Source organism: Berghia stephanieae, chromosome 4, assembly GCF_034508935.2.
Source record: "Berghia stephanieae isolate SIO BIC M18660-M18661 chromosome 4, UCSD_Bste_1.3, whole genome shotgun sequence".
Taxonomy (NCBI): Eukaryota; Metazoa; Mollusca; class Gastropoda; order Nudibranchia; family Aeolidiidae; genus Berghia; species Berghia stephanieae.
In genome coordinates, this window is record NC_088363.1 from 54,688,725 (window position 1) to 54,714,465 (window position 25,741).

General features: G+C 34.7%; 2 protein-coding genes across 6 annotated transcripts in view; one reads left to right on the plus strand and one right to left on the minus strand.

Moving 5' to 3' along the window:
- Positions 1–456: 456 nt before the first annotated feature.
- LOC144970843 (F-actin-capping protein subunit beta-like) lies at positions 457–14,910 on the minus strand. The gene is made up of 7 exons (XM_078910930.1): positions 14,814–14,910; positions 10,033–10,122; positions 9,119–9,240; positions 8,383–8,638; positions 5,700–5,816; positions 4,494–4,559; positions 457–3,952 (listed from the first exon to the last, which is right to left on the minus strand). The coding sequence occupies exons 1-7, from the start codon at positions 14,814–14,816 to the stop codon at positions 3,785–3,787; spliced, it is 822 nt and encodes a 273-aa protein (XP_078767056.1). The 5' UTR covers positions 14,817–14,910; the 3' UTR covers positions 457–3,784.
- Positions 14,911–15,520: 610 nt separating this feature from the next.
- The window catches only part of LOC144970844 (protein kinase C iota type-like), a 46,758-nt gene continuing 36,537 nt past the window's right edge, over positions 15,521–25,741 (plus strand). For all 5 annotated transcript variants that reach the window (XM_078910931.1, XM_078910932.1, XM_078910934.1 and 2 more), the window contains exon 1: positions 15,521–15,612. The gene's annotated coding sequence lies outside the window, so the exon portion shown is untranslated. The remainder of the gene's footprint in view (positions 15,613–25,741) is intronic.

Consider the following 25,741-nt stretch of genomic DNA (forward strand, 5'->3'; position numbering starts at 1 on the left):
ATACCATAAAAGTAATTTGTTGAGATTGAGATCACCTAAACGTCTCATGCAGACACCAACACACGGCACCATAAAGAGGAACACGCTTAAATGTTTATAAGATGTGTTCAAAATAAAAAATATAACTATCAGTACATTACAGAGAGGTGCTTTACAAAGAAAAAAAATCACCTCCCAAAATTTAGACTATAAAATTGACCATGTCCCCCTTAGTCAAGGACCAGGACAAAACCAAGTAATCCCACTCCGAGACAAAGACAGAAAGCTACTTAGAGGCAGATATACGAGAATGGAAGAAACAGCAAGTGACCTCCTGCCCACCTGGGAGAACTCCAGCTGTGGCAAGGGCAAAATCATGTCTTATTCATAAGACAAGGACAGGAGCAATACGGAAGCGATGCAGGGGGGGGGGGGGGGGGGGGGGGGGGGGGGATGTTGTTGACACGGGACACACCATTCTGCATTTTAAAAAAAAGCAAATGTTTATTCATCCGTACATTCTTCAATGCTAAAATATTAAGTATTTTAAATATTACAATCATATCATAGAGTTTATTTCTGGTAAATTTGTGGATAGTAAAATAGCAATTATAATAGTAATAATAATAATAATAATAATAATAGTAAATAACAATAAAAACCATAACAATAATAATTATATATGGTACGTCATAATAACAATACACCAGTGTGACGGCAAGGGAGAGAAAAAAAACAATTGATGGAAAATCTTTGGAAAGGAATAATGGTTACTCCCTTTGTTACAACAAATGCCATATTAAGATATTCTAAAATCATAAACATGATAAAATCTAACTTTAAAAAAAACAGAAATAAATTAAAAACGAAAAAAACTTGACAAATTACCAGAATAACAAGTGACAATATAATGAAATATTGAGCACATTTGTCAACATATTTCTATTCGCCTTTATTATACCACTATAAAGATTTAAAACTAGCAACTGTTATATTTTTTGAAAACCAAAACAAACAAAAACTCTTAATTAACAATTGACAACTTCTTCATGTACATGCGTCAAAGCAAGAGGTAATAAGCTAAGCGCACAGGCATCCTTTATTGGGCAAGTGATATTTGTTACAAAATCCCATACACTCATTCAAATCTTCAACAAAAGAAACCTCTTGCTCAGTCCATGCTCGTTCACATGACATAGCTTTCTTGCATCATAATTTACTTCCTCACTGCTGTGGCACGGATAGAAAAAAAAATCTTAATTTATTTACTTGTCTTTTGGTGCTCACTGGACTATTCTTATCGATCTATTCTACCTCTTGACATTTCGCATTCATTGGGATATTTTAGATATAACGACACTTGCTTCTCTCTTGGATGGCATAAGCGCCATTGATAAATTGAAATATAAACAAGTGCATTTATAGTCCTAACAAAATGTTATATATCGAATTAAAAAAAAAATATGGTTAAACATTGACACTAAAAATGACACAAACAAGAAAAATTATATTTATAATGGGAGAAAAAAAATTATCACCCACAAAATCAGCCATTTCAGTTGGAAAACCAAATGGGCTCATTCAAGAACAGGAACAAAAAGCCATATGGATGGGGACAATGTGTGAAGAGGGATGGAAATGGAAAAAAAAAACAATAGTTCACCTTTACACTATAACCCACCACGAAGCGACAGGCCAACCTTCTTCAAAGTAATTCAAAAGAAACCAAGATGTAATCAGACAATGAATTCAATATTTTACTATACGAAAAATCAATTCTGTCACAAACAACTAATAAGGATGAATGTTGTCTGACTGGAAAAAGGACCATTGTCAAAGGCAAACAAGCAAGCACTCATTCCAGAGGAAAATATAGGATAAAAAGTGATGAAGCACAAAAAGCGTAATCTGGTCATAATTATGCACCATTGACATACAAGAATGTATCATTAAACAAAAGAAATGAAACTGATCTAGGTTGAAATCCAAATTAATTTACAATCTGCCACACCATGAAGAAAAAAACAAAAACATAACCATTTCATTTTAGCATGAAAACCTTTTACTTCAAATATTGATCTATTAAAGACGACCCCCTATTTATCAAAGAGACTTAAACCTCTTCTTCAAAAAAAAGTGTCAGGTTAAAGACTTTTGGCAAGTCATCTCAATCTTGTGATTCATAAAACAGACCTGCCAACTATTACAAAAAATGCGTAGAATTACAAAATTTCGGCTCCAATTTCAGAACATTGAAAATGAAAGTTGATGCCAGACGTCATAATTTTCAGGATTTTTAAATGTTATTTAATCCTTGTGAGGGTCAATTGTTGATTTTTTAAAGTTAACTATGGTGACAACAATTTTTACCTCATTTTTTAGATTTTCAAGTTGGCAGGACTGCATAAAGTTAACCAAAAAAAAGTCCTCTGTCCAAAATGAAAACATAGTTGTTTTGTTGTGATGCAGCAGCATATAAGTATGTTTTGACAGCAAAGTTGCTTTAAGGTAGATATTGTATAAAAAATGCGGTATGAGACATTTATTCAAAACTGCAAGTGACAAATTGTTAATATGAAGAGAGACACACACGTTTACTCTGTTTAAGTAAAAAGTAGAACGAAAGTACATAAAGTAAAAAGAAAACATCAATTCCTTCAAACAACATACATCCTTCTTAACAGAAAACAAAACATTTCCCCATTACATACACACTCATGGCCACGCCACACCCATTCACATATTCAGAAAAGGAAGTCTGATTGAAAACATTTTAAAATTATTGATAAATTATAATATAAATATACCTCAAAACAAGAAATGACACATATACACATTTCCCACCCCTTCTTTCATTTACTTGACTTACATTTCATGATGATAAAACAACATTTTAAAAAACCCAAAAAACAAAACAAACAACACCCTCGTAGTCATTGTTCTCTTAGTAACTCTCTTTTATAATTAACAAAGTCTTAGAATAAAATGGCAACCCTAAAGGAAGTGTCCAGCCATGGAAACATACAGATGTTGTACAACTTTCTGGATTCATCAGTTCTGTCAAGTAAAAATTTCAATTTGTTCACACACCAACATACCAACAGCATCTTACATGTAGACAATTTAACATCCAATTCAAATTGTAATTTCCATCAAACCAACTTATAAAATTGTGTGAAAAAAAAAGAAAGAATAAAATACACTATGCTCCTTTTTAACAACAGATAAAGATTATTGGATTGGATATGTCAAACAAAATAAATTAAATAATCATAGGTGGGGATTGAGAATAACAAATTTCTAAAGAAAAAAGTGGAAAAGTATCAAAGAGTCAATCCAAGGACAGGTTTCACTTGACAAATTAAAAAAGAAAAATCTTTTAATCTGAAAACGTATTTCTTGAACTCAACATCACCATATCTCCTGAGTTCTCCACACAAAAAAAGGTAATCCGTCCAAGGGCAATTGGAGTTAACATTAAACCATTTCTAAAGAATGAAAAGATTGCTTGTCCCCCTCTAAATGGTAGTTGACTGAATAGCAGGGAAATCCCACCTATGAATCATTAAAATTTAAATCCTAAAGTTCCGAATTCCACATGAGTCAGAAGACAGGGACTTTCCCAAAAAAAAAATTTTTAAATACACAAACATCATCCTTATTGTTTTAAAAAAACAAACTTAAACCCAAATACAAACATAACAAATAAGCTTACTGTTGTTACAACATGAACTTATATCAACCAAAGAAATTAAAAACTAAATTGATATTAACACAAAGTGGTGAAATAAAATATAGACATAGATCACTGCGCTTGCGTTCTGCTGGAGAGTGCCTGGAATAAATCTTTTTTGAAGGCCGCTTGTTTGGTTGGATCTTGGAGCTGGGCATAGGAACGTAAACCATTCACGATGTCTCTGGTCTTGCCAAAATAAATATGATTTAGTGTACTTCGAATTTTGTTCTCCATTTCCTGAAAACAGAAGAATGGAAAAATGGCTGTCATGCTTGTCACAAAGTTTCCAAGGTTTGGATTAAATGCTGTTTTCAAACTATTATAGATTATTTAAAGGGTGGTAACTCTATTACTAAATCTGTCTGCAAGAGGACTAACGTCATCAAAAATATGGGGTCATAAGATATAAATAATCCACATAGTGATTCACACTCTCAATCTTCTAATCCAAAGAAAGGTGACGTCATCAGCTCACCCTAACTCATCTTCAGGACAATCTTCAATTTGCTTATTAAAGACAGATAATGATGTTGTTAGTATCTATAACTTTCATTCCTTATTTGCCTCTTCCAATTTGACAAATCAAGTTCTGAATATATCCAGTAGTGTTTGAAAGAACAGCAGTTTAAAAATTATTTAACCTAGAGATACTGATGGAAGCGAATTCTTTCCTTAGTTTTTCCAAATAATTTAATATTAGAATATTATTGTGGCGAATGGCACAAAAACGACCATTTGGCACAGCTTCATATTATTCAAATCAACAAGATGTACTTACCTCCACCATTCTGCCAATGTTGACTATATGGGGGGAACTTTCACTCACTGCACAATCACTTTCAACCTGAAGGAAATGGAATAAAGAGATGAATCTGTTATTGCAATTTATGTGACAATCAAAGAGTGTGCAACGAGCAAACTAATTCACTGCAAAGTGAGAGATTACTGGAGAGACACATAATATTCTGCATTTTCTTCTTTGAACTTGTCAAACGGCCTCTGTTCCCCCTGGTCATTTTTCAATTTATTTCTTTTTTAATCTCATAAACTTAGCATAAAATATAACTGGAATTAATTTATTTTTTTAAAAAGAGGGATAAGATTATTTTTATGACCCAAAAGATGAGTTCATACTAGATCATCAATGTGCAATGTCTAAGAATAGATGTAATGTAGCTCTCTACTTGGAAACAAATCTATAATTGGGATTTTCAAACTAAAATAAAATAATAAAATAGCTTTAAATAGCACAATTTCCACTGAAATAAATGTGTTAAAATTTCTCGATCTCAAGCCAAAATGAATGCTGTCCACCTAAGATGAGACATGAAGCATGTAATGTGCTATTGGAATTTTTGAACAGACAACGAACACTGCTACCAGTCAGGAACTCATTTTATACCCAATTAAAGTGAGAGAGCCTTTGAAAAAAAAAAAAAAAAAAAGGTGAGCTTTTATATAGCGCGCAATTTCCACTAAACATGCTCAAAGCGCTTTACAAAGGTTCCCGAACCAACAGCAACACGTAGCATGTTAGATGATAATACAATTTTTTACTGACACAGATAATGCTGTTAAAGGCCAGGTACTCATTTTACACCTGAGTACAGTGAGAGAATGTGAGTAAAGAGAGTCTTCCAAAGACTGAACTATGCGTTGAGCAAGGCTCCAAGGACCTTGCGATCTGAAAGCGAGTGTCATACCACAAGACCACATTGCCGCTTTTTTCAATTAATTTGTGCCACACAAAGCGGGACTCAAACCAGGGTATTAAAGCTCAGAAGCCGAATGTCATACAACATGACCATTAACTCTATTCTGAGTAATAGAATTATTGAAATCCAATGTACTGATTGTGAACCAGACCAAAATCGACCTCCCAAAATATTTGTACAAACATTGTGGACTTGAACAAAATTGACATCCAAAAAAAATGGAATATAAAAAAAAAAAAACAAGACAGAAAAAAAAAACAACAAAATACCTGTCTCGTCAAACTGCCTCCAAGATTCATGGTACCTGAAGCTTCTTTGCTTGTTTGTAGCCATAACATTACAGTGGAGGTCAATTTGTAATGAGCATTTTTACCACTGGACTTTTCCTGAAAAATGAATTTAAAAAACAGAGCATTCAATACAATATTATCGCTCACTGCGTGGCATTTTCCCCTCTGAGCGGTATTTCAGTGCTAGGTCAACTCGACCCCATTAGTGGGGTCAGCCCATGGGTGGAACAGGTAGCGGTCAGTAGAGATCTGTGATGCCGCTGATGGTAATTAATTGTTGCAATATTTCATGGTATTGCTCAGTTGCTAACATGAATATGAAAATTGTTCCCTCACCACAAGCAAAGCAAAGGTTTCTTTCATCATATGCCATGGTTGATAATAATGCATCCTCTTAAGGCTGCTCATAAGAGAGGTGTCAATTTAGTGGTTTTTGAGCTATCAATGAAATTAATTTGTTATAATTTGCATATCAATAATATAATTCCCAGCGGCAGAAAATGATTGAAACAAGCATCATTATAAAGTAAAAATGATGATCTTGACACATGCCAAGTTTTGTTGTCCGGGCAGTAAAACCTTAAAAGATATGAATTTTTTATTGTAAATTTCTTATTTGGCATGACTTGGTGAGATCCTCATTTTCTCTCCCACAGTATTCCATGCCATGAATTATGTCCAAATATCAGTTTAGGAATAAAATATAAACCATTAGACGAAAATAATACTAATATTATTTTTTAAGCATTTAACTGATTTAAATATTATGAGTTTTGGGCACATTTGAAAGCCAACTTTTTAATGGCTTGATAACTTTTTTCTATACTACTTAAATCCCTTACGATTCAAGTCAAAATTATATTTTTTTTATTAGTTAGGCATTATAGTTTGAAGCTGTATACGGTACTGCTTTTGTGTGGTTGTCTCAGGAAATGCCGACTTTATAGTGTCATATAGGTGTCAATGTTTAGGGTATTCTTGCATGTTGAATAAGTAATATAATGTAAGTTCAAGTTCTCCTTTTGTGCACAAGTGAATGTGTTAACTTTATAGACTGAAGCGTCCAGATATATATGGCAGTGATTTCTCAAAAATTAAATAAATGATCTTACTGTGGTATGCCTGTGGTGTTGTACTGATTTGACTTGGTTGTTATTCAATTGTTTTATCTCTAAATTTGACTGACTGGAGTTCAATGGTATGTCAGATGACTTTATAAGACAATGACTAAATGTGTATGTATTCTTGGAAGAAAGGAGATGATTCTATATAACCTATGTGGACAGTGTGTTCGTTTTGAATGTAGTTGGTCAATAAGGAGTAAAAGGTTACTACTTGGAATAAACTATATGCCCTCATAATTTTGAATCCTCTTTTGTCCACATACTATGTTCGTCTGTTTGAGCAAATCATTTAATTTAACAGTACCAGTGCTTAGTGTTAGGTGTAATTGATGATTGATATTGCAATATTTGTAGCATGTTCAGAAACCTTGTTGGGTGATTGATTTTTTTCTTGTAAAGAAGTCATACTTTATAGGCAGATTGATAGTAAATTGAGATATTGAAATCATACACAATATTGGTTTTTAGTTTTTACTGGTCAATAAAATATTATCTTTATGAGTTATTTTACCACATAAAGAAATAAATCATATCAGTTTACTGTTATGATCAACACAACTGTTTGAGAGGAACGGGATTGGTAAAAACAATATACAGAACTTACAAAACCATGAATAAATCAAGAAAATCAACTGCCAATATGATCATAATGCACAGGAACATAGATGCATATATGTACTTTTGATATTTATTAAAATTCTTGAGATACTGCCGCTGAGTTTTGAATAACAAATTTTTTATTTAAGTGCACCATAATTTACAACCACTTAAAATTAGATCAACAATTTGTGATATTCAAAGAAAACTATTAACCACAAGAATGTCAAATTTTCACTGATGTTTAGAAAGACAACTGATTTTTCAAATCAAAATAATGAAGTGAAAGAGTCTGTTATTGTTTTCCCACTATACAGACATATTATAAGACTATAAATATCCATAATTGCCCCATTGGACACGGCACTGCCTGATACCAGTTGAACTCCAATGACCTCATGCAGGTAGTGAGCAGGGAGGGTTATTGGTCCCTTGGGAGTTCCAACTGAAATAGCGCTGATTCCACGCAGTGGGCTTTATTGAAACAATTCCTTGGGTGGGAAATAATTCGATAGAGTGACCAGTACCTTTCCATCTCACCTTTGGCCTTTACTTTCATCAAATCTAAATAAACCAGCTACCCATCTTAAATACACAGACCATAATAACACCTAAGCCACTAGGAAAAAAAAATCCTTCAGAGCCATTAGGCCCATAGAGTCAGCGTAAATCCTGATTTCTATATTGTGAAACAGACAATAGCAATTGCTTGCTATCTTTTATATATCTATCCCAAAGTACTTTCCACCATGATCTAATAGATTCAGTTACCAAATCACTGTCGAGTGGACAGCTGGGCCAGAAAAAAAATGTTGACTGCACCCAGGATCGATCACTGTCCCTTCGAGTGTGAACTAAGTGCTCTACCAGCTGAGCTATTGCCCCCCCCCCCCAACCAAGCCACTGAGAGAAACAAAACAGAAATTTGCGCATGGATTTACCTGGACTTCGATGACATGAATGGAATCCCAACAGCCTCTGATTTTCTTGGACCCGTCCCCAGCTTTCTTGATGAGGATGACACCAGCAAAGCCGTGCATCAAGTCCCATAAATAGACAGAAGAGACCCCACCCTCGTAGTACATCTCTCTGTACTGGTCAAAGGCACTGTTTGCTTCAATCTCCAGTTTGCGTAAATTGTCGGATGGGACAGCTCCATCATCAAGAGGAGGATCATAGCTGTTACTCCACGGGGATCTTCATGAAAAGAAAGAAAAATTGTCAAAAAAGAGAAAAATTGTCAAAAAAAGAGAGCATACCAATTAGTAAACAAGAGAAATATTTAAGAAAAATCTTAATTCAGTGAACCGAAGTATTTTAGTTTCATTTTAAATGATCGGAAATAAGTTATGTAAAAACAAAAGACAACACGATTTAGCCCCTCTTCAGTAAGTGATATAAAAACTGTTAGCCAATAAAAATGAGATAAATTGCCTTTATGTTGCTTGACTTAACATTGTCTAAATGATTATTGGAATGATAAGATTGAAGCTTTGAGCTACTATAACTGACTGGCAATATCCTAAGGACAACACTATTCTGTGTAGAAAATTTCTTCTACAAAAGATGAAAATAAAATAAAAACCAGAACAAACAACCGGCGGACCAAACAATAAATCAATTAATCTTTTTATGACTAAGAAAACTTTATAGGAGTTGAATTTCAAAGAAACAAACCTGTATGAGTCACCATCACGATTATAATCACAAAGCAAATAATCTTTCCCTACTACTTTATCCCTTACAATCTTCAAGGGTTGATCTACAGATGAAAGGAGATCTTCACACAGTTCAGGCACCTGTTGTTAATTCAAGAGAAACTAATGAATAAACTTATTGGCAGAGAAGCAAATGAGATACTTCTCTAACTATCAAAATATATTCTCAAAGTTTTAAACCAATAAGGAATTAAAAGAGATACTTGATGAAACTGCTTTTATCATAACAATACTCTAAATAAAATGTTTGACTTAATAACGACATAACAGTATTCAATCATTCACACAACAGAATGACAATGTGGAGAAAAGAGCTGTCAGTCTAATATGTGACCAAATGGGGTTTTGATTCCTTCATTGCTGTCAACATTTGTCAGTTTACTGTCCAAGTAAGTGAATTCTTAAACATTTTCTTAAGGATTTGCATCAATGACCACTATTTGAATTGCTGATTCTCATGACTTGGAGTCTTCTTCTTGTTTACTCCCAGTCCAGCTGGAATTGTTGTTGTGTGCAAACTTTTAGGTTTTTGATATACATCTTGAAATCTGTGAGGTCATCTGATTCGTCCTAAGTCCTCCAGTTGTCAGACCCCATTCTATTTCTCAGCTAAGAAAATATATTGAACTTGCGTTTAACTTGTCTTCTTTCACTAATTGGTAAAACTGAGTTCAGTTCAGTCTAATGTTCATACACTGTTTCATGATCACACTTTGACAATAATTAGTATTTCATTGGTCCTCCACGTTATTTGACATCAATCCTTGCCACACAGGCAAATGCCTTCCTTATCAGGGTTTTCAGTTCACTGAGAGATTAGAGACTCCAAAAAATTATCAACAGTAAAATTCATGAACATAACACAATACTTACTAAATCAATAAGATCACACAAATTCTTTTCAATCTGTTGAGGAGGCAAACGCCTCATCAAATCCAAAGCGTGATCTAATTCTCTGTCTGTCTGTTGAATATAAAAATATACAAAACTTATATTTACAACGGGATTAGTTTCTAGAGGAGTAATAAACACAGCATAACTATATTTCTCATAACTCTTGCAACAGACAAGTGGTAATATACAAATAACTTTAAAAAGATGCAAATGAACTCCTTTAAAAAGATACATAGAACACACAATTAAAATGATCAAAGACTTTGTATTGAGAATAGAAGCTAGCAAGTTTATGAACATTAGTGTCAGAGTCAGACCTCTATTACAAAACAAACTCTACAACTTACACGTTTCAAAATCATATATTTCAAAACTCTTTAAAATCCTTTTTTGAAACTTAGACAAATGAGGGAAATATTAAGTTTGTTTTTGTTTTCGTTTTTAAGGGTTTTACGGCGCTTGCAACACGTTAAGGTTATATCAGCGCCAGTAAAAAGGAAGAAAATGGGATAGTAAAAAGTTCTAGAATTACAATTAAAGCACCCAAGAGAAAGTAAGACAAAGGGGAACTGAGAACAAATAGGGATCAGATGTAGATTCCAAGAGCATACCATCAATGTACTTAATTTGAGATCACCTAAAAGTCTCATCCAGACACAAGCACAGGTCCCAACTAAGAGGAACACATTCAAATGTTTACAAATCATGTAATATAATATGCAAACTAAACATAATACAATGCATAACAGAGAGATGATGTACAAGGAAAAAAATATCATCTCCCAAAACAATAACTATGCATTTGACCGTTTCCCTCCCAACTAGGACTCCGGCCAGGGCCAGGACAAAACCAAGTAGCATGTTGGAAAACAGATATAAGGAGATAGAAGACACAGTATGTACCTCCCTGCCCGCAATGGGAGGTCAGGATCCCCACCCAGAAATATTAAGTATCTAGAGCTTACTGTCTGTAAGGATTGGTGCATTTAAATACTGTCTATTATTATCATTACTATCAAATATTCACTATTGTCTTTTTTTATGTCATCTGAAAATGTTTTCCATTTTATGGGCCCGTTCACTTTTTCATGAATATAAATTTGCACTACAAGTCTTTTTTTTTTTTTTTTTTGTTGCGAGTGACTATAATGATAAAAATTTTGAAACAAGGCTGTTTGATTATGTGCATACTCATTTCAATTTAAACATGCTTCTGTATTTTGCAATATATGCAATATTTTCCTGCTTGGCAAGTCTGACTGATTTATCGCATGGTCAAGTCCTTAAAATAAATATTGTCTGACATAAAATTCAATTTTAAGACTTTCCCCCAATTCTGACTGGATCCGGATCTTCTTTCAAAATATTGGAATAAAAGGCTGTGGATATTTGGACTCCTGTTAAAAATCACAAAGACAAATGGCAACCTGAACTCATATTAGTTTATTTGAAAAAATCTAATATACTTATATTTTCGACAATTACATAAAATTGACGTACATGAAAATAACAATAATGGCGTGATTACTGAATCGGAACTACCAACAGGTCTAAACCTGATTTATTTGAGTTTGAGAAACACAAAATCATTGGTGTTCAGTAAGAAATTTTAAAGAAAAAGTTAAAACATTTGAAAGTATAAGTCATTCAAAGTTACAGTGGTCTTCTAAAGGAAACGCTTTTCTAACAGCACAATCTACATGGTCTCCAGATAAAATACATATAACCTGATAGTGTTAAACAAGCAACAGCTCCTTCTACAGTCTGAAGTAGGGCTATCAGCTGAGTCAGTCTGATGTCAGTGAAACAGAATTTCTTCTGGACTCTTCTATTAGTTCCACCCTCTGCCCACTGCCTGTACTGTGTCCCTCATGACAGTCTCCTGTGATTGCGCATAACCACGGGAGTCTATTCAGAATCGAGTCCAAATTGCCATTTCATTCAGTTTTGGTAATAAAAATAAGCAGCCATAAATGTTTGGTTTAGTTGCTGTACAATCAAAGTCAAAGTGCAGAACCTCCTTGAGAGCAGAGCAAATGTGTTCAGCACTCGCAGCCATATTTTCAAATGGTCGAGAAGAAATTTTCTCAAGACCAAATCCATCCAAAAGTCTTGTTTGTAGTTTTTAAATTGAAATATTATTTATCGCTGTGACACCTGTCTGGGGATAACGAATTTTCATTATCCCCAGACGCATATTTGAAACTCCGCTCTTTTAAACAATAATCCACATTCCAGAATATGGAATGTTTCCAGATGTACATAGAAATAAGGAAAGTTAATAAAATATCTATAAAAACATAAAATTAACCAACATTAAAATCAGTTGTTACTACATATACACAATATGCGTCGACTTCGAAGTGGGTGTCATGGCCGAATGGTTTAGTCGTCTGCCCTGGAAGTTTGACCAGAATCGACGTTGTGGGTTCGAATCCCGGTAACGTCACTTTAAAAAAAAATAATTCCGTCTTCTTTTTACAGAACGTTGAAAGGGATAAATGTCCCATCCATCCTCCCCCCACCTCTTTTTTTTAAATTTTTTTTATTAAACTCTCTCTCTCTTGGTTTATTTCTAGTTTCTAGCAAATATATTCGTCCCCACTCCGATCTCAAATAGTGTCTAAAAAGAATAAATAATTCAAAAGCAAACAAACAGAAATATTCAGAGCGACCAAATGGTCAGATAGAGGAGAAAAAAAAACAATAATTGTTTTAAAAATAAAAACAATTTAAGAAATTCATGTTCAGAAACGGAACATTTACATAAAGGTTTAGTGAACAAAAAACTCTAAGGTTTAGGTCAAAATATAAAAAAAAGAAAAAGAGAGATTTCCCTCGGAGCAGGGAATAGTGTTAACAATAATAATAATAATAATAATAATATAATAATGATAATAATAATAATAATAATAATGAAATAATAAAATAAAATAATAGTAATAGTATGATAATAAGAGTATTAATAATAAAAATAACATTATTATTGATAATAATATAATAATGATTATGATGGTAATAGTAATAATAATAACAATTATTATTATTATTAATTATTATTATTATTATTATTATTATTATTATTATTATATTATTATTTAATATTATCATTTGACCAAAAAAAAAAAAACAATAATAGATCTAGAGCAAATTAAATAATGAAATAACATTATCGGAGAAATAAAAAATTCAACTGATTAAAAAAAACTCTTGCTCGGAACTCGGAACAAAAGTGAAAACAATGAAAATCAATTGAAAGAAAGAAAAAGTAAAAAAAAAAGTGTATGTGTGTGTGTGTGTGTGGGGGGGGGGGGGGGGGGGGGGGTCGCGACTGGTTCGAATCGGTGCAGCTAAAAGGAGTAAAATGAAAGGTGGCCTAACCCACTGAGCTGTCTATCCACCCCGCTATCAGAATATCTTAAATTCATATATGAGCTAAACATATTTCCACCATTTTTGCTTCCTTGTTTTGGTAGTTATTTTCATCTCTGATTCGAATAAAAATATGTTGTTGGATCTAGTTTTGTGGACGTGTGATACTAAATTGTATTGTCGTGTGAAGAAGACAGGAAAATAACAGGTGTCGGTTTTGGGCTTTAGGGCGAACAACACCATGGCCTAGGAATTCGTCCGCGACATAAAAATTATTCCCGGTGGTCCCCAAAATTGTGGCCAGAATGAGCAAATTATAGAAACAAGAGATGATCAATAAAGTTAACAGGTAAGTAGGTAGTGAAAATTTAAATGGTTGGTGGACTATGAACAGATTTGATGAATTAACAACTTCCTTCCTGGTTGAAAATAAAAAGTCGAATTGCCAGTTTGACGTTTTCAGATCAAAGTAACAAAAGAAATTTCATTGATCCATTTGCTTTAAAATAATTTCTTTTAAAAGAGCTGGATTTGACATTTGATCACTATTTACTTTCATCTTGTGTTAAATAGCACTTGATATATTAACTGTTTTGGGACACAACCACTAGTATTTTTTCCAGAATATTTGGTATTAAGAAAGCATGAGAAAGGAGAGGAAAACATTTTTTTTCAAATATTCAACTCAGTCAGACTGCGCTTACTTATAATACCTTTATTGTCCCAAGAAATGGACATAATGATTCGTTCTCTGGTTTTGAACCGCTGCCTCTAACTCTAATTTACTGAATATGAATGAATTTAAAAAATGACTGCACTGTGAATATTTTATTTAAAGGGCAAATTAAAACATGAACAATAATCAATCAGTAATCAATATATATTTATTAAGTACTATCAAATCATTATTATAAGAGCAAAAAATAAAATTAAAGAGAGATGTTGCACCACACCCAGTTTAGTCTGCGGTATTGATTTCAACTTCACTTCTTTGTTGATTTGTATAATTTGAGTATTCTCCACTGCCACTGTCCTCTTTTAAAAAAAAAAAAGTTCCAAGAGTGAAAAAAATTATCGTAAAAATCAACATAGAACTGCAACCAATCTGACTGATATCAATGCCATTAAACCGTTTAACTGGTTCATAAACAAATGAGGAAGTCAAAGTAGTATTCTACTGAATCGAGGGTAAAGTCAGTCACAAGTCATTTTGACAACAGACAGGATCCCCGCCCCCTTATTTCCCCTTACGCCGGTGATTTACTAATTATGACCAATTTAGTTTTTAATTAACAAAACATTTCAAACGTAGGTAATATTTGCAGTTGAGAAAGAGGAGAAAAAGCATTCCAAGTGAAAACAAAATGAAAAAGTAATAAAAACCCTACCATGATGCCTAGTTGAAACGTGATAGGAATGGAGTGAAGTTTGTGTGTTCCAGGAAGTGTTCAGTTGTTTCACAAAACAAAATGGCCTCTTCATCCGGGCAATAAGGGGTTTCCCAAGGATTTTAGAACCAATCATAAATGGACTTGCAAACATTACCTTAAAAGGGCATTAAGCAAGAAACTCCTTTTTCTTCCCTAAAATTAATCGAAGATATGGAATAAATGACTGCATCTTTTACAGATATGGGTTTTAAAAGTATGACATTGGAAACATAAATCAGGTATCGTGCATCATTTTATAGTTAATGCGCGCTCAGCATCTAGGGACTAATTCAAAATATTTATTTTATTATGTTTAAAAAAATATTTTGCTGTTTACGTCAAGCAGTCAAGCTCAGGTTGCTGTGATTAGTTGGCCTGGAGGAAAGTCTTTATTATCAATGTAACAAACCAAGGCAAGGGTAAGCATCAAACTGCAAATATGTGCTTCACAATTCATAACACGGGGATGAACCTCAGCTTATGGGTCTCATAGTTCTGAAAGACATTTTCTTATTAATTTCTTTTTCTTTTAATGTTTATTTTTTATCATTTAAAGAAATGGTACTCTAACCCGGTTCCTTTAGTAGACCATGAAATAAAAAATAATGAAATTTAAAGCTATATTGAAATTGTACGATCAGCTGGGAAAATTATTTCCGGTTCAGACGGTCTCCATTTCCGCATTGAATATTTTTGTTGTGATGGTTTTTAGCCAAGTTTGTATCGAATTTTGTTTATAAAAGTGTTCTTTAAAGTTGTAAGTACAATAATTATATAATTGATGAGTCATAAAGTAATGATCAATGTTTGTTTTGTGGATTTTGGGTTGACATAATTAACATAAAGCATTTATTATCTCTGCCGAAGTTGAAAGTTGAAACTCTTCAAAACTTCTTTTTTTTCGATTTTTCTCTGGGTCTGAGAGACTACCAATGGCTCACTAGACAGATGTTTTGTTATCCTGGAAGTTGCAGGGGTAGATAATGCCGTGCTTATGACAAGCAAATTCTTTTGAAGCTATGTTACACTCAATTGCGGCGGATTACATGGAGACTTGAGACAAAACCAATGAATAAGGTTAATTGTTTTTATTTTCATTTTCCTGTCTGAACTGTTACTCAACTCATCTTCATCTGATCTGGCTGGTCGTTTGCTAGTGACTGCGTTTGGATTTTGACCCAAACCTCCGTCTTTATTTTTTTTAAAATCTGACACTTCACTAACACATAATCATGCCGATGAATTTTCCGCTTTTTTATTCATCCAAACTACAGTGAAAGTACCAATTATTGATTATAGAGAGGTGGGCCTTTGGCCTACCAACCTCCGCTGCACGTCCAACTCGCCTTGAGCATGCATTCACGTAAAATATAAAGATTTTTTTAAAAAACCTACCTCTGTTTCAAAAACTAGCATCTTTCACCTTTAAAAAATACCGGCCAATCTGACCCGTTGAGTCGAATGAAAACGAAATTTTGTTGTTTACACGGTTCAAAGGAAATGCCGTAAATAAGCTTTCATGGACTTCCTGTGTTGTTTTTACAGTGTCACGTGACCGTTTTGAGAAATTTGTCGTCTGCTACAAATAATTAGACCGGTAGGGGGTAGATATTTTCGTTGGAGCAGAGAAAAAGTGAGTATTATTTCTTGGACTTGTAGAGAGGCCTAGGGTCCACCAGCAGTCAAAAGGCCTTTTTACTGCACTAATGCACCAAATTGCATACCTATCTATGGACACTTTGTTCCGCATCTTTTTCCCAATAAACTTTTTTAAAAACCTGGGGCCAGGGTTGCTAGTTTGGCCTCCTGGTGGCCAAATTTGAGAAATTTGGCCTTTTCCCAAGCCATTTGGCCTCCCAAAATTTGGTTTGGCCACTTGGCCTCCTGTAACCAACTTTTTGGCTTCCTCTGACTTTCCCCGTTATATCGTTTTACTCTGGTACCGGCAAAACTTATTTTATTTGGCAATCTAAATATCTAAATGCAACACGTGCTAACGCCACAGATTGCATTTGCTAATGCTTCTATATATACGAATTTTCCTTATCCTATCTAAATTGTTTAACAAATCTAAAGAGTTTTCGCGAGGCTAAGGTGGGTTTGGTGGTATTTGGGCTCCTGCCGAGGAATCTGGCCTCTTGCTATAGCTAGTTTGGTCTCTTACTCAAAAATGATCTGGCAACCCTGCCTGGCTAGGCGGTACCTTGATAACAGAAACGATACACACGATTTCGCGAGGAATCAATCATGAAAACAATTAGGATATAATTTCAACACAACTTTTGAAATTCATCAAGGATTGTCCATTACCGAATGTTTTTTGATAGAAAACAAATGCATCTTCAAATCTAAACTGCTTTTGGCGGTAAGTTTTTTATTTATTTTTCGGTCCAAACGAATGATTTATCCTGGTATAGAAGCTAAGTATTGGTAACACCGGCCCACCTCTCTAATTATATCTATTTATAATATCTATAATAATAGTCATAGAGAGTCCACATGAATATCATATATTCAATATGAATTAGTTTCTCCTGAGATCGAGACTTAGATTCGCTGTGATTATCCCCAGACACCTGTCAGGGGATAACGAATTTTCATTATCCCCAGACGCATATTTGAAACTCCGCTCTTTTAAACAATTATCCACATTCCAGAATATGGAATGTTTCCAGATGCACATAGAAATAAGGAAAGTTAATAAAATATCTATAAAAACATAAAATTAACCAACATTAAAATCAGTTGTTACTACATATACACAATATGCGTCGGCTTCGAAGTGGGTGTCATGGCCGAATGGTTTAGTCGTCTGCCCTGGAAGTTTGACCATAATCGACGTTGTGGGTTCGAATCCTGGTAACGTCACTTTTTTTTAATTTTATTATTTTTTTTTTTTAATTCCATCTTCTTTCTACAGAACGTTGAAAGGGATAAATGTCCCATCCATCCTCCCCCCCACCTCTTTATTTTATTATTAAACTCTCTCTCTCTCTCTCTCTCTCTCTCTCGTTTTTTTCTAGTTTCTAGCAAATATATTCGTCCCCACTCCGATCTCAAATAGTGTCTAAAAAGAATAAATAATTAAAAAGCAAACAAACAGAAATATTCAGAGAGCGACCAAATGGTCAGATAGAGGAGAAAAAAAAAACAATAATTGTTTTAAAAATAAAAACAATGATTGTTTTAAAAATAAAAACAATTTAAGAAATTCATGCTCAGAAACGGAACATTTACATAAAGGTTTAGCAAACAAAAAACTCTAAGGTTTAGGTCAAAATATTTTTAAAAAAGAAAAAGAGAGATTTCCCTCGGAGCAGGGAATAGGGTTAACAAAATAATAATAATAATAATAATAATAATAATAATAATAATAATAATAATAATATAATAATAATAATTATAATAATAATAATAATAATAATAATAGTAATAGTATGATAATAAGAGTATTAATAATAAAAATAATATTATTATTGATAATAATATAATAATGATATGATGGTAATAGTAATAATAATAACAAATATTCAAATTTTTATTATTATTATTATATTATTATTATATTATTATTATATTTGACCAAAACAAAAAAAAAACAATAATAGATCTAGAGCAAATTAAATAATGAAATAATATTATTGGAGAAATAAAAAATTCAACTGATTAAAAAAAAACTCTTGCTCGGAACTCGGAACAAAAGTGAAAACAATGAAAATCAATTGGGAAGAAAGAAAGAAAAAGTAAAAAAAAAAAAAAATAATGTGTGTGTGTGTGTCATGGTCTCAAGTGAGTAAAGAGCTACTCGACTATGCATAAAGATATATGTAGAATGAGGCCCCAGAATTTACTAGTTACTATAAATGAAAAACAATTAACCATTTGTTTACAATGAAATAAAAATAATGATGAAATTTAATTAAAAGAGATAAACAGTGATCGTGGCAGTTACAAATAGAGATGTGAATATATTACGTAACTTATGATAATATGTCAGGTTCGTAAGTTTTCGTTTCCAGGCAGTTGACAGGCTTGGATGATATATTCGTCTGATAATAGGCTCGGGCTCGTAAAATTCCACTTCCAGGCAATTGGTAAGGGGTTATTGTGTAATTCTTTGACAGCGGGCTCGGGTTTGATCCTTGAAGATTATACAATCAAAGTTAAAAGTTCCGGCGTCTTAATGGTGTAGATATAATATCTACAAAGTCCCAAAAGATAAAAATCTTCCAGTATATATAAGGAATAGAGCGACTGGCCGTCCGGCATAGATTGTAGAGAGAAGTGAGTGTCGAATGTTAGACCTATCAGCTTTTATAATAAGTGGCTACGTGACAGAATGTAGAACGAAAAGTATTCACTAATTAGAAATTAATTCGAGGGAAGGCTATAAAAGGAAAGACGATCTAATATTAGAAGGTAAAGTTTATCTAAGCCTACCGAAATATAACTGGAGTGAGATGAATTCAGTTCTTAATAAAATAAAATTTAATAAGATAATTGTGAACAACCTTTACTGTGACACCCCCCACCCACGTTTAAAATATACTCTTTAACCATTATGGGAAAGATAGTTTTTACAAACTAAGTAAATTTACTATCATGATACTCTAGCATTAATCCATTGTTATGATTTGTGCTACAATTAAATTATTTATTAACTAGACATGGAAATGTTTATACTAACGTAGGTATATGAATGGGTGACAATAACAATGAAAGATTGTGATTACAAATCATTGTGATGAACAACATGATGGCAATGTGATTACAAATCATTGTGATAAACAATAGGGATGGCAATGAAGCATGATTTAAGTCGATGATATGAAGGTAATTTACTAGATGAAATGAATGAAAATGTAAATGAAATATTGACATTTCAATTATTAATCATTAATGAATGAAAATTCATAACAATAATAGATAAAGAGAAGATTTCCCAAATCATGAATGGGTATGGTATATATATCCAAACAATACTCAATGTTACATTAAGTTGGGTCATCATGTTTACAAATAAAATTATCGAAATTGTGCGTTCTGATTTGGCATAATTTGCGAGGTAACTAACAGTATGCATGAGAGGTTAAGTTATACCCTTCTCACGTCATTACACTAATCGAGAAAGTAGGTCGGCGTGAATATTTTCACAGCCTGGTATGTGAGAGATACTGAAAGAGTAATTTTGCAAAAATAGACTCCACCTTAGTACTCTACTATTATTCATTTTGTTATTTCTTATGTACGTGAGTGGTTTATGGTCCGTTTCGACCACAGACTCTTTTAGCAGTAGATATCTGCTGAATGTCTTTAAAGCAAAGACGATGGCCAGTCCTTCACGCTCTATTACAGAGTATCGTGATTCTCTGTCCAATAATTTTCTGCTTGCATATAAGCAAGGCATTAGAGTTCCCTCATGCTCCTGTAATAGTACACCTGCGATGCCCTTATCAGACGCGTCAGTTCTTACAACAAATTCTTTTGACATGTCGGGTAATTTAAGAATTGGTTCTGAACAGAGTAATGCCTTTAATTGGTTAAAGCTATTCTGACACGCTTCTGTCCAAACAATTTTGTTCGGTGACTCATTCTTTGTCAGATTTGTTAGCGGTGTCGCGATGTGCGCGAAGTTGTAAATGTATTTCCTGTAAAAATTTAGGAGCCCAAGTACTTTGCGTACTTCTTTTTTTGTCTTAGGTGGTTGCAATTGTGCGATTTTTGTTTGTTTTTCTGTCTCGGGTGTATGTGTCCCATGACCAACGGTATGATTAATCCTGCATTTGAAGCTTCGATATTAGTAAACATAGGTTGCGACACTGTGTCTCTATCAAAATATCTTTTTAGCATATTTGCATGGAATGTCTTTGTTGTGTTGTTAATTTTAATCTCGTAATTAACATTAGATTTTACTGCTGTTATTTTGAATGGTCCTTTCCATGTAGCTAAAAGTTTACTCGAGTCATCTGGTAAGAGTATTAGTACTTTGTCACCAATCTCAAATTTTCTTGATTTGCTTTTGCGATCAGAGTATTCCTTGTATTTCTCTGCTTTTTTAGTGACGGATTCCTGTGCTAGCTTACACGTGTCCTCTATTCTGTCTTTCAGGTTTCTTACATATTCGTAAGCAAACATAATTTTGTTATTGTCCTCCTCATTCCCTTTACAAATGTCGGCTACTATATTGATCGGGCCGCGAGGTGATCGTCCATACATCAACTCAAATGGGGAGTAGCCTGTAGATTCTTGGGGTATTTCTCTATATGCAAATAGGATTGCTGGTAAGTATCTGTCCCAATCATCTGGTTTTTCTGCTGACACTTTTCTTAACATATTCTTTAGAGTGCCATTAAATCTTTCACAAAGACCATTTGCTTGGGGGTGGTAGGGAGTTGTGAATGAGTGTTGGATTCCCATGAGTTTCATGGTTTCATGCATCATATGTGATGTAAATTGGGGTCCATTGTCCGACAGTATCTCATTTGGTATGCCTATTCTAGTAAAAATTGTCATCAATGCTTCAGCTATGTGATCCGATGTAGTTGATTTCAATGCTATCACTTCTGGCCACCTGGTTGCGTAATCGACTAGTGTTAGTATGTGTGTATGGTTTCTATCTGATTTTGTTAAAGGGCCTATAATGTCAATTGCAACTTTTTGAAAAACTTTTTCAATAACTGCGGTTGTCTCTAATGGCAATCTCCGTATTCTGCCTTTTGCGACTCTTCTTTGGCATGTGTCACACGATTTCACATATTCTCGGACGTCTTTAGTAATTCCAGGCCATGTGAAATTCTCGGATATTCTCTTCAATGTGGAAGAGCTCCCAAGATGTCCAGAAGTTATTGAATCGTGCGCTATTCCAAGGATTTTGTTTCTGTAAATACTCGGCGTGACCAGTTGTTTAGCTATTTTGTTTCTTTTCCTATGTAACCTGAACAGAATATCTTTTTCAATGATGTATTCAACTTTTGATTTCGTCCCTTTGTTTGCGATATTGAAATATGATGTTAAAGTCGGGTCCTTTTTCTGTTCTTCAATGAACGTGTTCCTGTCAAATTGTTGTGGTTCAAGAGAAATAGTCATTGGCTTCTCTGTTGTCTTAGTCATCTTTATTGTTTCTGCTAGACAAGCTGTTTCTTGGGTTAATGACCATTCTTTTACATCTGTTGGGTTGTCTTTAAGACCTTTTATATTGCCAACAATAACATCAGCGACGGGGTTGGGAAGTATACAGCATTCCACTATTCCTGTATAGTATGGGGTTTCTATGTACACATTAGCTGTTTCAAAGGTTTCGACTGTGCCACTGAATGTGATGCATTGTACCGTTTTTCCAGTTTTGTCTTCGTCATTGATCAAAGATGCTTTTATTCCTACTGTACTGCATCCTGTGTCTCTCAATATTTTGCAATCAGTTCCATTAGCTTTGCCTTCACAAAAAAATAGCGATCCTGACTTGTGAGTTTGTGTTAAAAGTGACGGAGTGAGTAGAAAAGTGCCAGAAGACAATAGAGAATAAAAAAAATTTTTCGCGGCGGTGGTGGGGTTTGAACCTGCGACCTTATTGGTACGACAACTCCGCCTGGCAGGTGAGAGCGTGGCTCTACCATGTGAGCTATCCACGAACACTTAAATATTCGTTTCATACCCAAAGTCATTTCTAGATCCCCCTCTCACCCACTTCTTGAGATCGCCAATTCGTTCACCACCATCGCGAAGTAATTTTGACCAGCAGTTAAGCTTAATAGCCAATATTCTCATCACAAACATATAACATAGAAACGATTGAGACATGGAGTATGCTCCGGTGTATGGGGTGAATTTTTTTAATTCAGAAAAGTGAGTGGAGCAGGCACTTATGTTGGTAACAACAAGATATGAAGTGAGTAGAAAAGTGCCAGAAGACAATAGAGAATAAAAAAATTTTTCGCGGCGGTGGTGGGGTTTGAACCTGCGACCTTATTGGTACGACAACTCCGCCTGGCAGGTGAGAGCGTGGCTCTACCGTGTGAGCTATCCACGAACACTTAAATATTCGTTTCAAACCCAAAGTCATTTCTAGATCCCCCTCTCACCCACTTCTTGAGATCGCCGATTCGTTCACCACCATCGCGAAGTAATTTTGACCAGCAGTTAAGCTTAATAGCCAATATTCTCATCACAAACATATAACATAGAAACGATTGAGACATGGAGTATGCTCCGGTGTATGGGGTGAATTTTTTTAATTCAGAAAAGTGAGTGGAGCAGGCACTTATGTTGGTAACAACAAGATATGAAGTGAGTAGAAAAGTGCCAGAAGACAATAGAGAATAAAAAATTTTTTCGCGGCGGTGGTGGGGTTTGAACCTGCGACCTTATTGGTACGACAACTCCGCCTGGCAGGTGAGAGCGTGGCTCTACCGTGTGAGCTATCCACGAACACTTAAATATTCGTTTCAAACCCAAAGTCATTTCTAGATCCCCCTCTCACCCACTTCTTGAGATCGCCGATTCGTTCACCACCATCGCGAAGTAATTTTGACCAGCAGTTAAGCTTAATAGCCAATATTCTCATCACAAACATATAACATAGAAACGATTGAGACATGGAGTATGCTCCGGTGTATGGGGTGAATTTTTTTAATTCAGAAAAGTGAGTGGAGCAGGCACTTATGTTGGTAACAACAAGATATGAAGTGAGTAGAAAAGTGCCAGAAGACAATAGAGAATAAAAAATTTTTTCGCGGCGGTGGTGGGGTTTGAACCTGCGACCTTATTGGTACGACAACTCCGCCTGGCAGGTGAGAGCGTGGCTCTACCGTGTGAGCTATCCACGAACACTTAAATATTCGTTTCAAACCCAAAGTCATTTCTAGATCCCCCTCTCACCCACTTCTTGAGATCGCCGATTCGTTCAACACCATCGCGAAGTAATTTTGACCAGCAGTTAAGCTTAATAGCCAATATTCTCATCACAAACATATAACATAGAAACGATTGAGACATGGAGTATGCTCCGGTGTATGGGGTGAATTTTTTTAATTCAGAAAAGTGAGTGGAGCAGGCACTTATGTTGGTAACAACAAGATATGAAGTGAGTAGAAAAGTGCCAGAAGACAATAGAGAATAAAAAATTTTTTCGCGGCGGTGGTGGGGTTTGAACCTGCGACCTTATTGGTACGACAACTCCGCCTGGCAGGTGAGAGCGTGGCTCTACCGTGTGAGCTATCCACGAACACTTAAATATTCGTTTCAAACCCAAAGTCATTTCTAGATCCCCCTCTCACCCACTTCTTGAGATCGCCGATTCGTTCACCACCATCGCAAAGTAATTTTGACCAGCAGTTAAGCTTAATAGCCAATATTCTCATCACAAACATATAACATAGAAACGATTGAGACATGGAGTATGCTCCGGTGTATGGGGTGAATTTTTTTAAATTCAGAAAAGTGAGTGGAGCAGGCACTTATGTTGGTAACAACAAGATATGAAGTGAGTAGAAAAGTGCCAGAAGACAATAGAGAATAAAAAATTTTTTCGCGGCGGTGGTGGGGTTTGAACCTGCGACCTTATTGGTACGACAACTCCGCCTGGCAGGTGAGAGCGTGGCTCTACCGTGTGAGCTATCCACGAACACTTAAATATTCGTTTCAAACCCAAAGTCATTTCTAGATTCTAAATTTTTATTCTCTATTGTCTTCTGGCACTTTTCTACTCACTTCATATCTTGTTGTTACCAACATAAGTGCCTGCTCCACTCACTTTTCTGAATTAAAAAAATTCACCCCATACACCGGAGCATACTCCATGTCTCAATCGTTTCTATGTTATATGTTTGTGATGAGAATATTGGCTATTAAGCTTAACTGCTGGTCAAAATTACTTCGCGATGGTGGTGAACGAATCGGCGATCTCAAGAAGTGGGTGAGAGGGGGATCTAGAAATGACTTTGGGTTTGAAACGAATATTTAAGTGTTCGTGGATAGCTCACACGGTAGAGCCACGCTCTCACCTGCCAGGCGGAGTTGTCGTACCAATAAGGTCGCAGGTTCAAACCCCACCACCGCCGCGAAAAAATTTTTTATTCTCTATTGTCTTCTGGCACTTTTCTACTCACTTCATATCTTGTTGTTAAAAGTGACATACCTTTCACGCAATACACATTTATATTTTCTCCTGACATTACTCGTGTCTGATTATTTACACTTGTTTGGAGTGATGCATTTGCAGTTTCTTTTGGATATCCCATGATTTTGTAACATTTGTCTGCTGTGTGGCCTTTCATTCCACAATATTGACATTTAATTATAGGTTTGTTGGTTTTCTTATACTCAGTATTATTGTCAGTGCTATTTCTTGTTTTGTTCTGATAGGATCGGCTATGGTCTCTATTGAACTGTTTGTTCCATAGTTTGTTACTATGATCATCTTGTTTCACTTGCGTGTTCCGAGTGATTGATCGGCTCGTTCTATTTGAGTATTGAACTTTAGGTGTACATGGACTCTGAGCAGCGGCAGCGTAGTATGGTTCCTTCAATGTTCTGCTAAGGGGTGTCAATGGATGTGCGCTGTTAAAGTTTTCTGCGTAGATTTTTAATTTGTCCAAGTTTTCTGGCTTTCTCTCTTTAAAGAATGCGACTAAATCTGGGTTGCAAGCTTGATAGATTCGATTCTTCAGCGTGAGATAGTAAAGGCCTGCAAAGTCGTCTTGTTTTACGTTTGCCAACTCAAGCCACCGATTTAGAAATTGAGTAATTCGGTTCACGAATGTATTAAAGTCTTCTCCACTTTCCGGTTTTGCAGTGTGAAACCTTTCCTGGTAACCATCTTCCGTTAATCTAAATCTTTTTAGTAGAGCGTCTTTAATTTTACCATAGTCATCTGCATCTTCAGTTGTTAA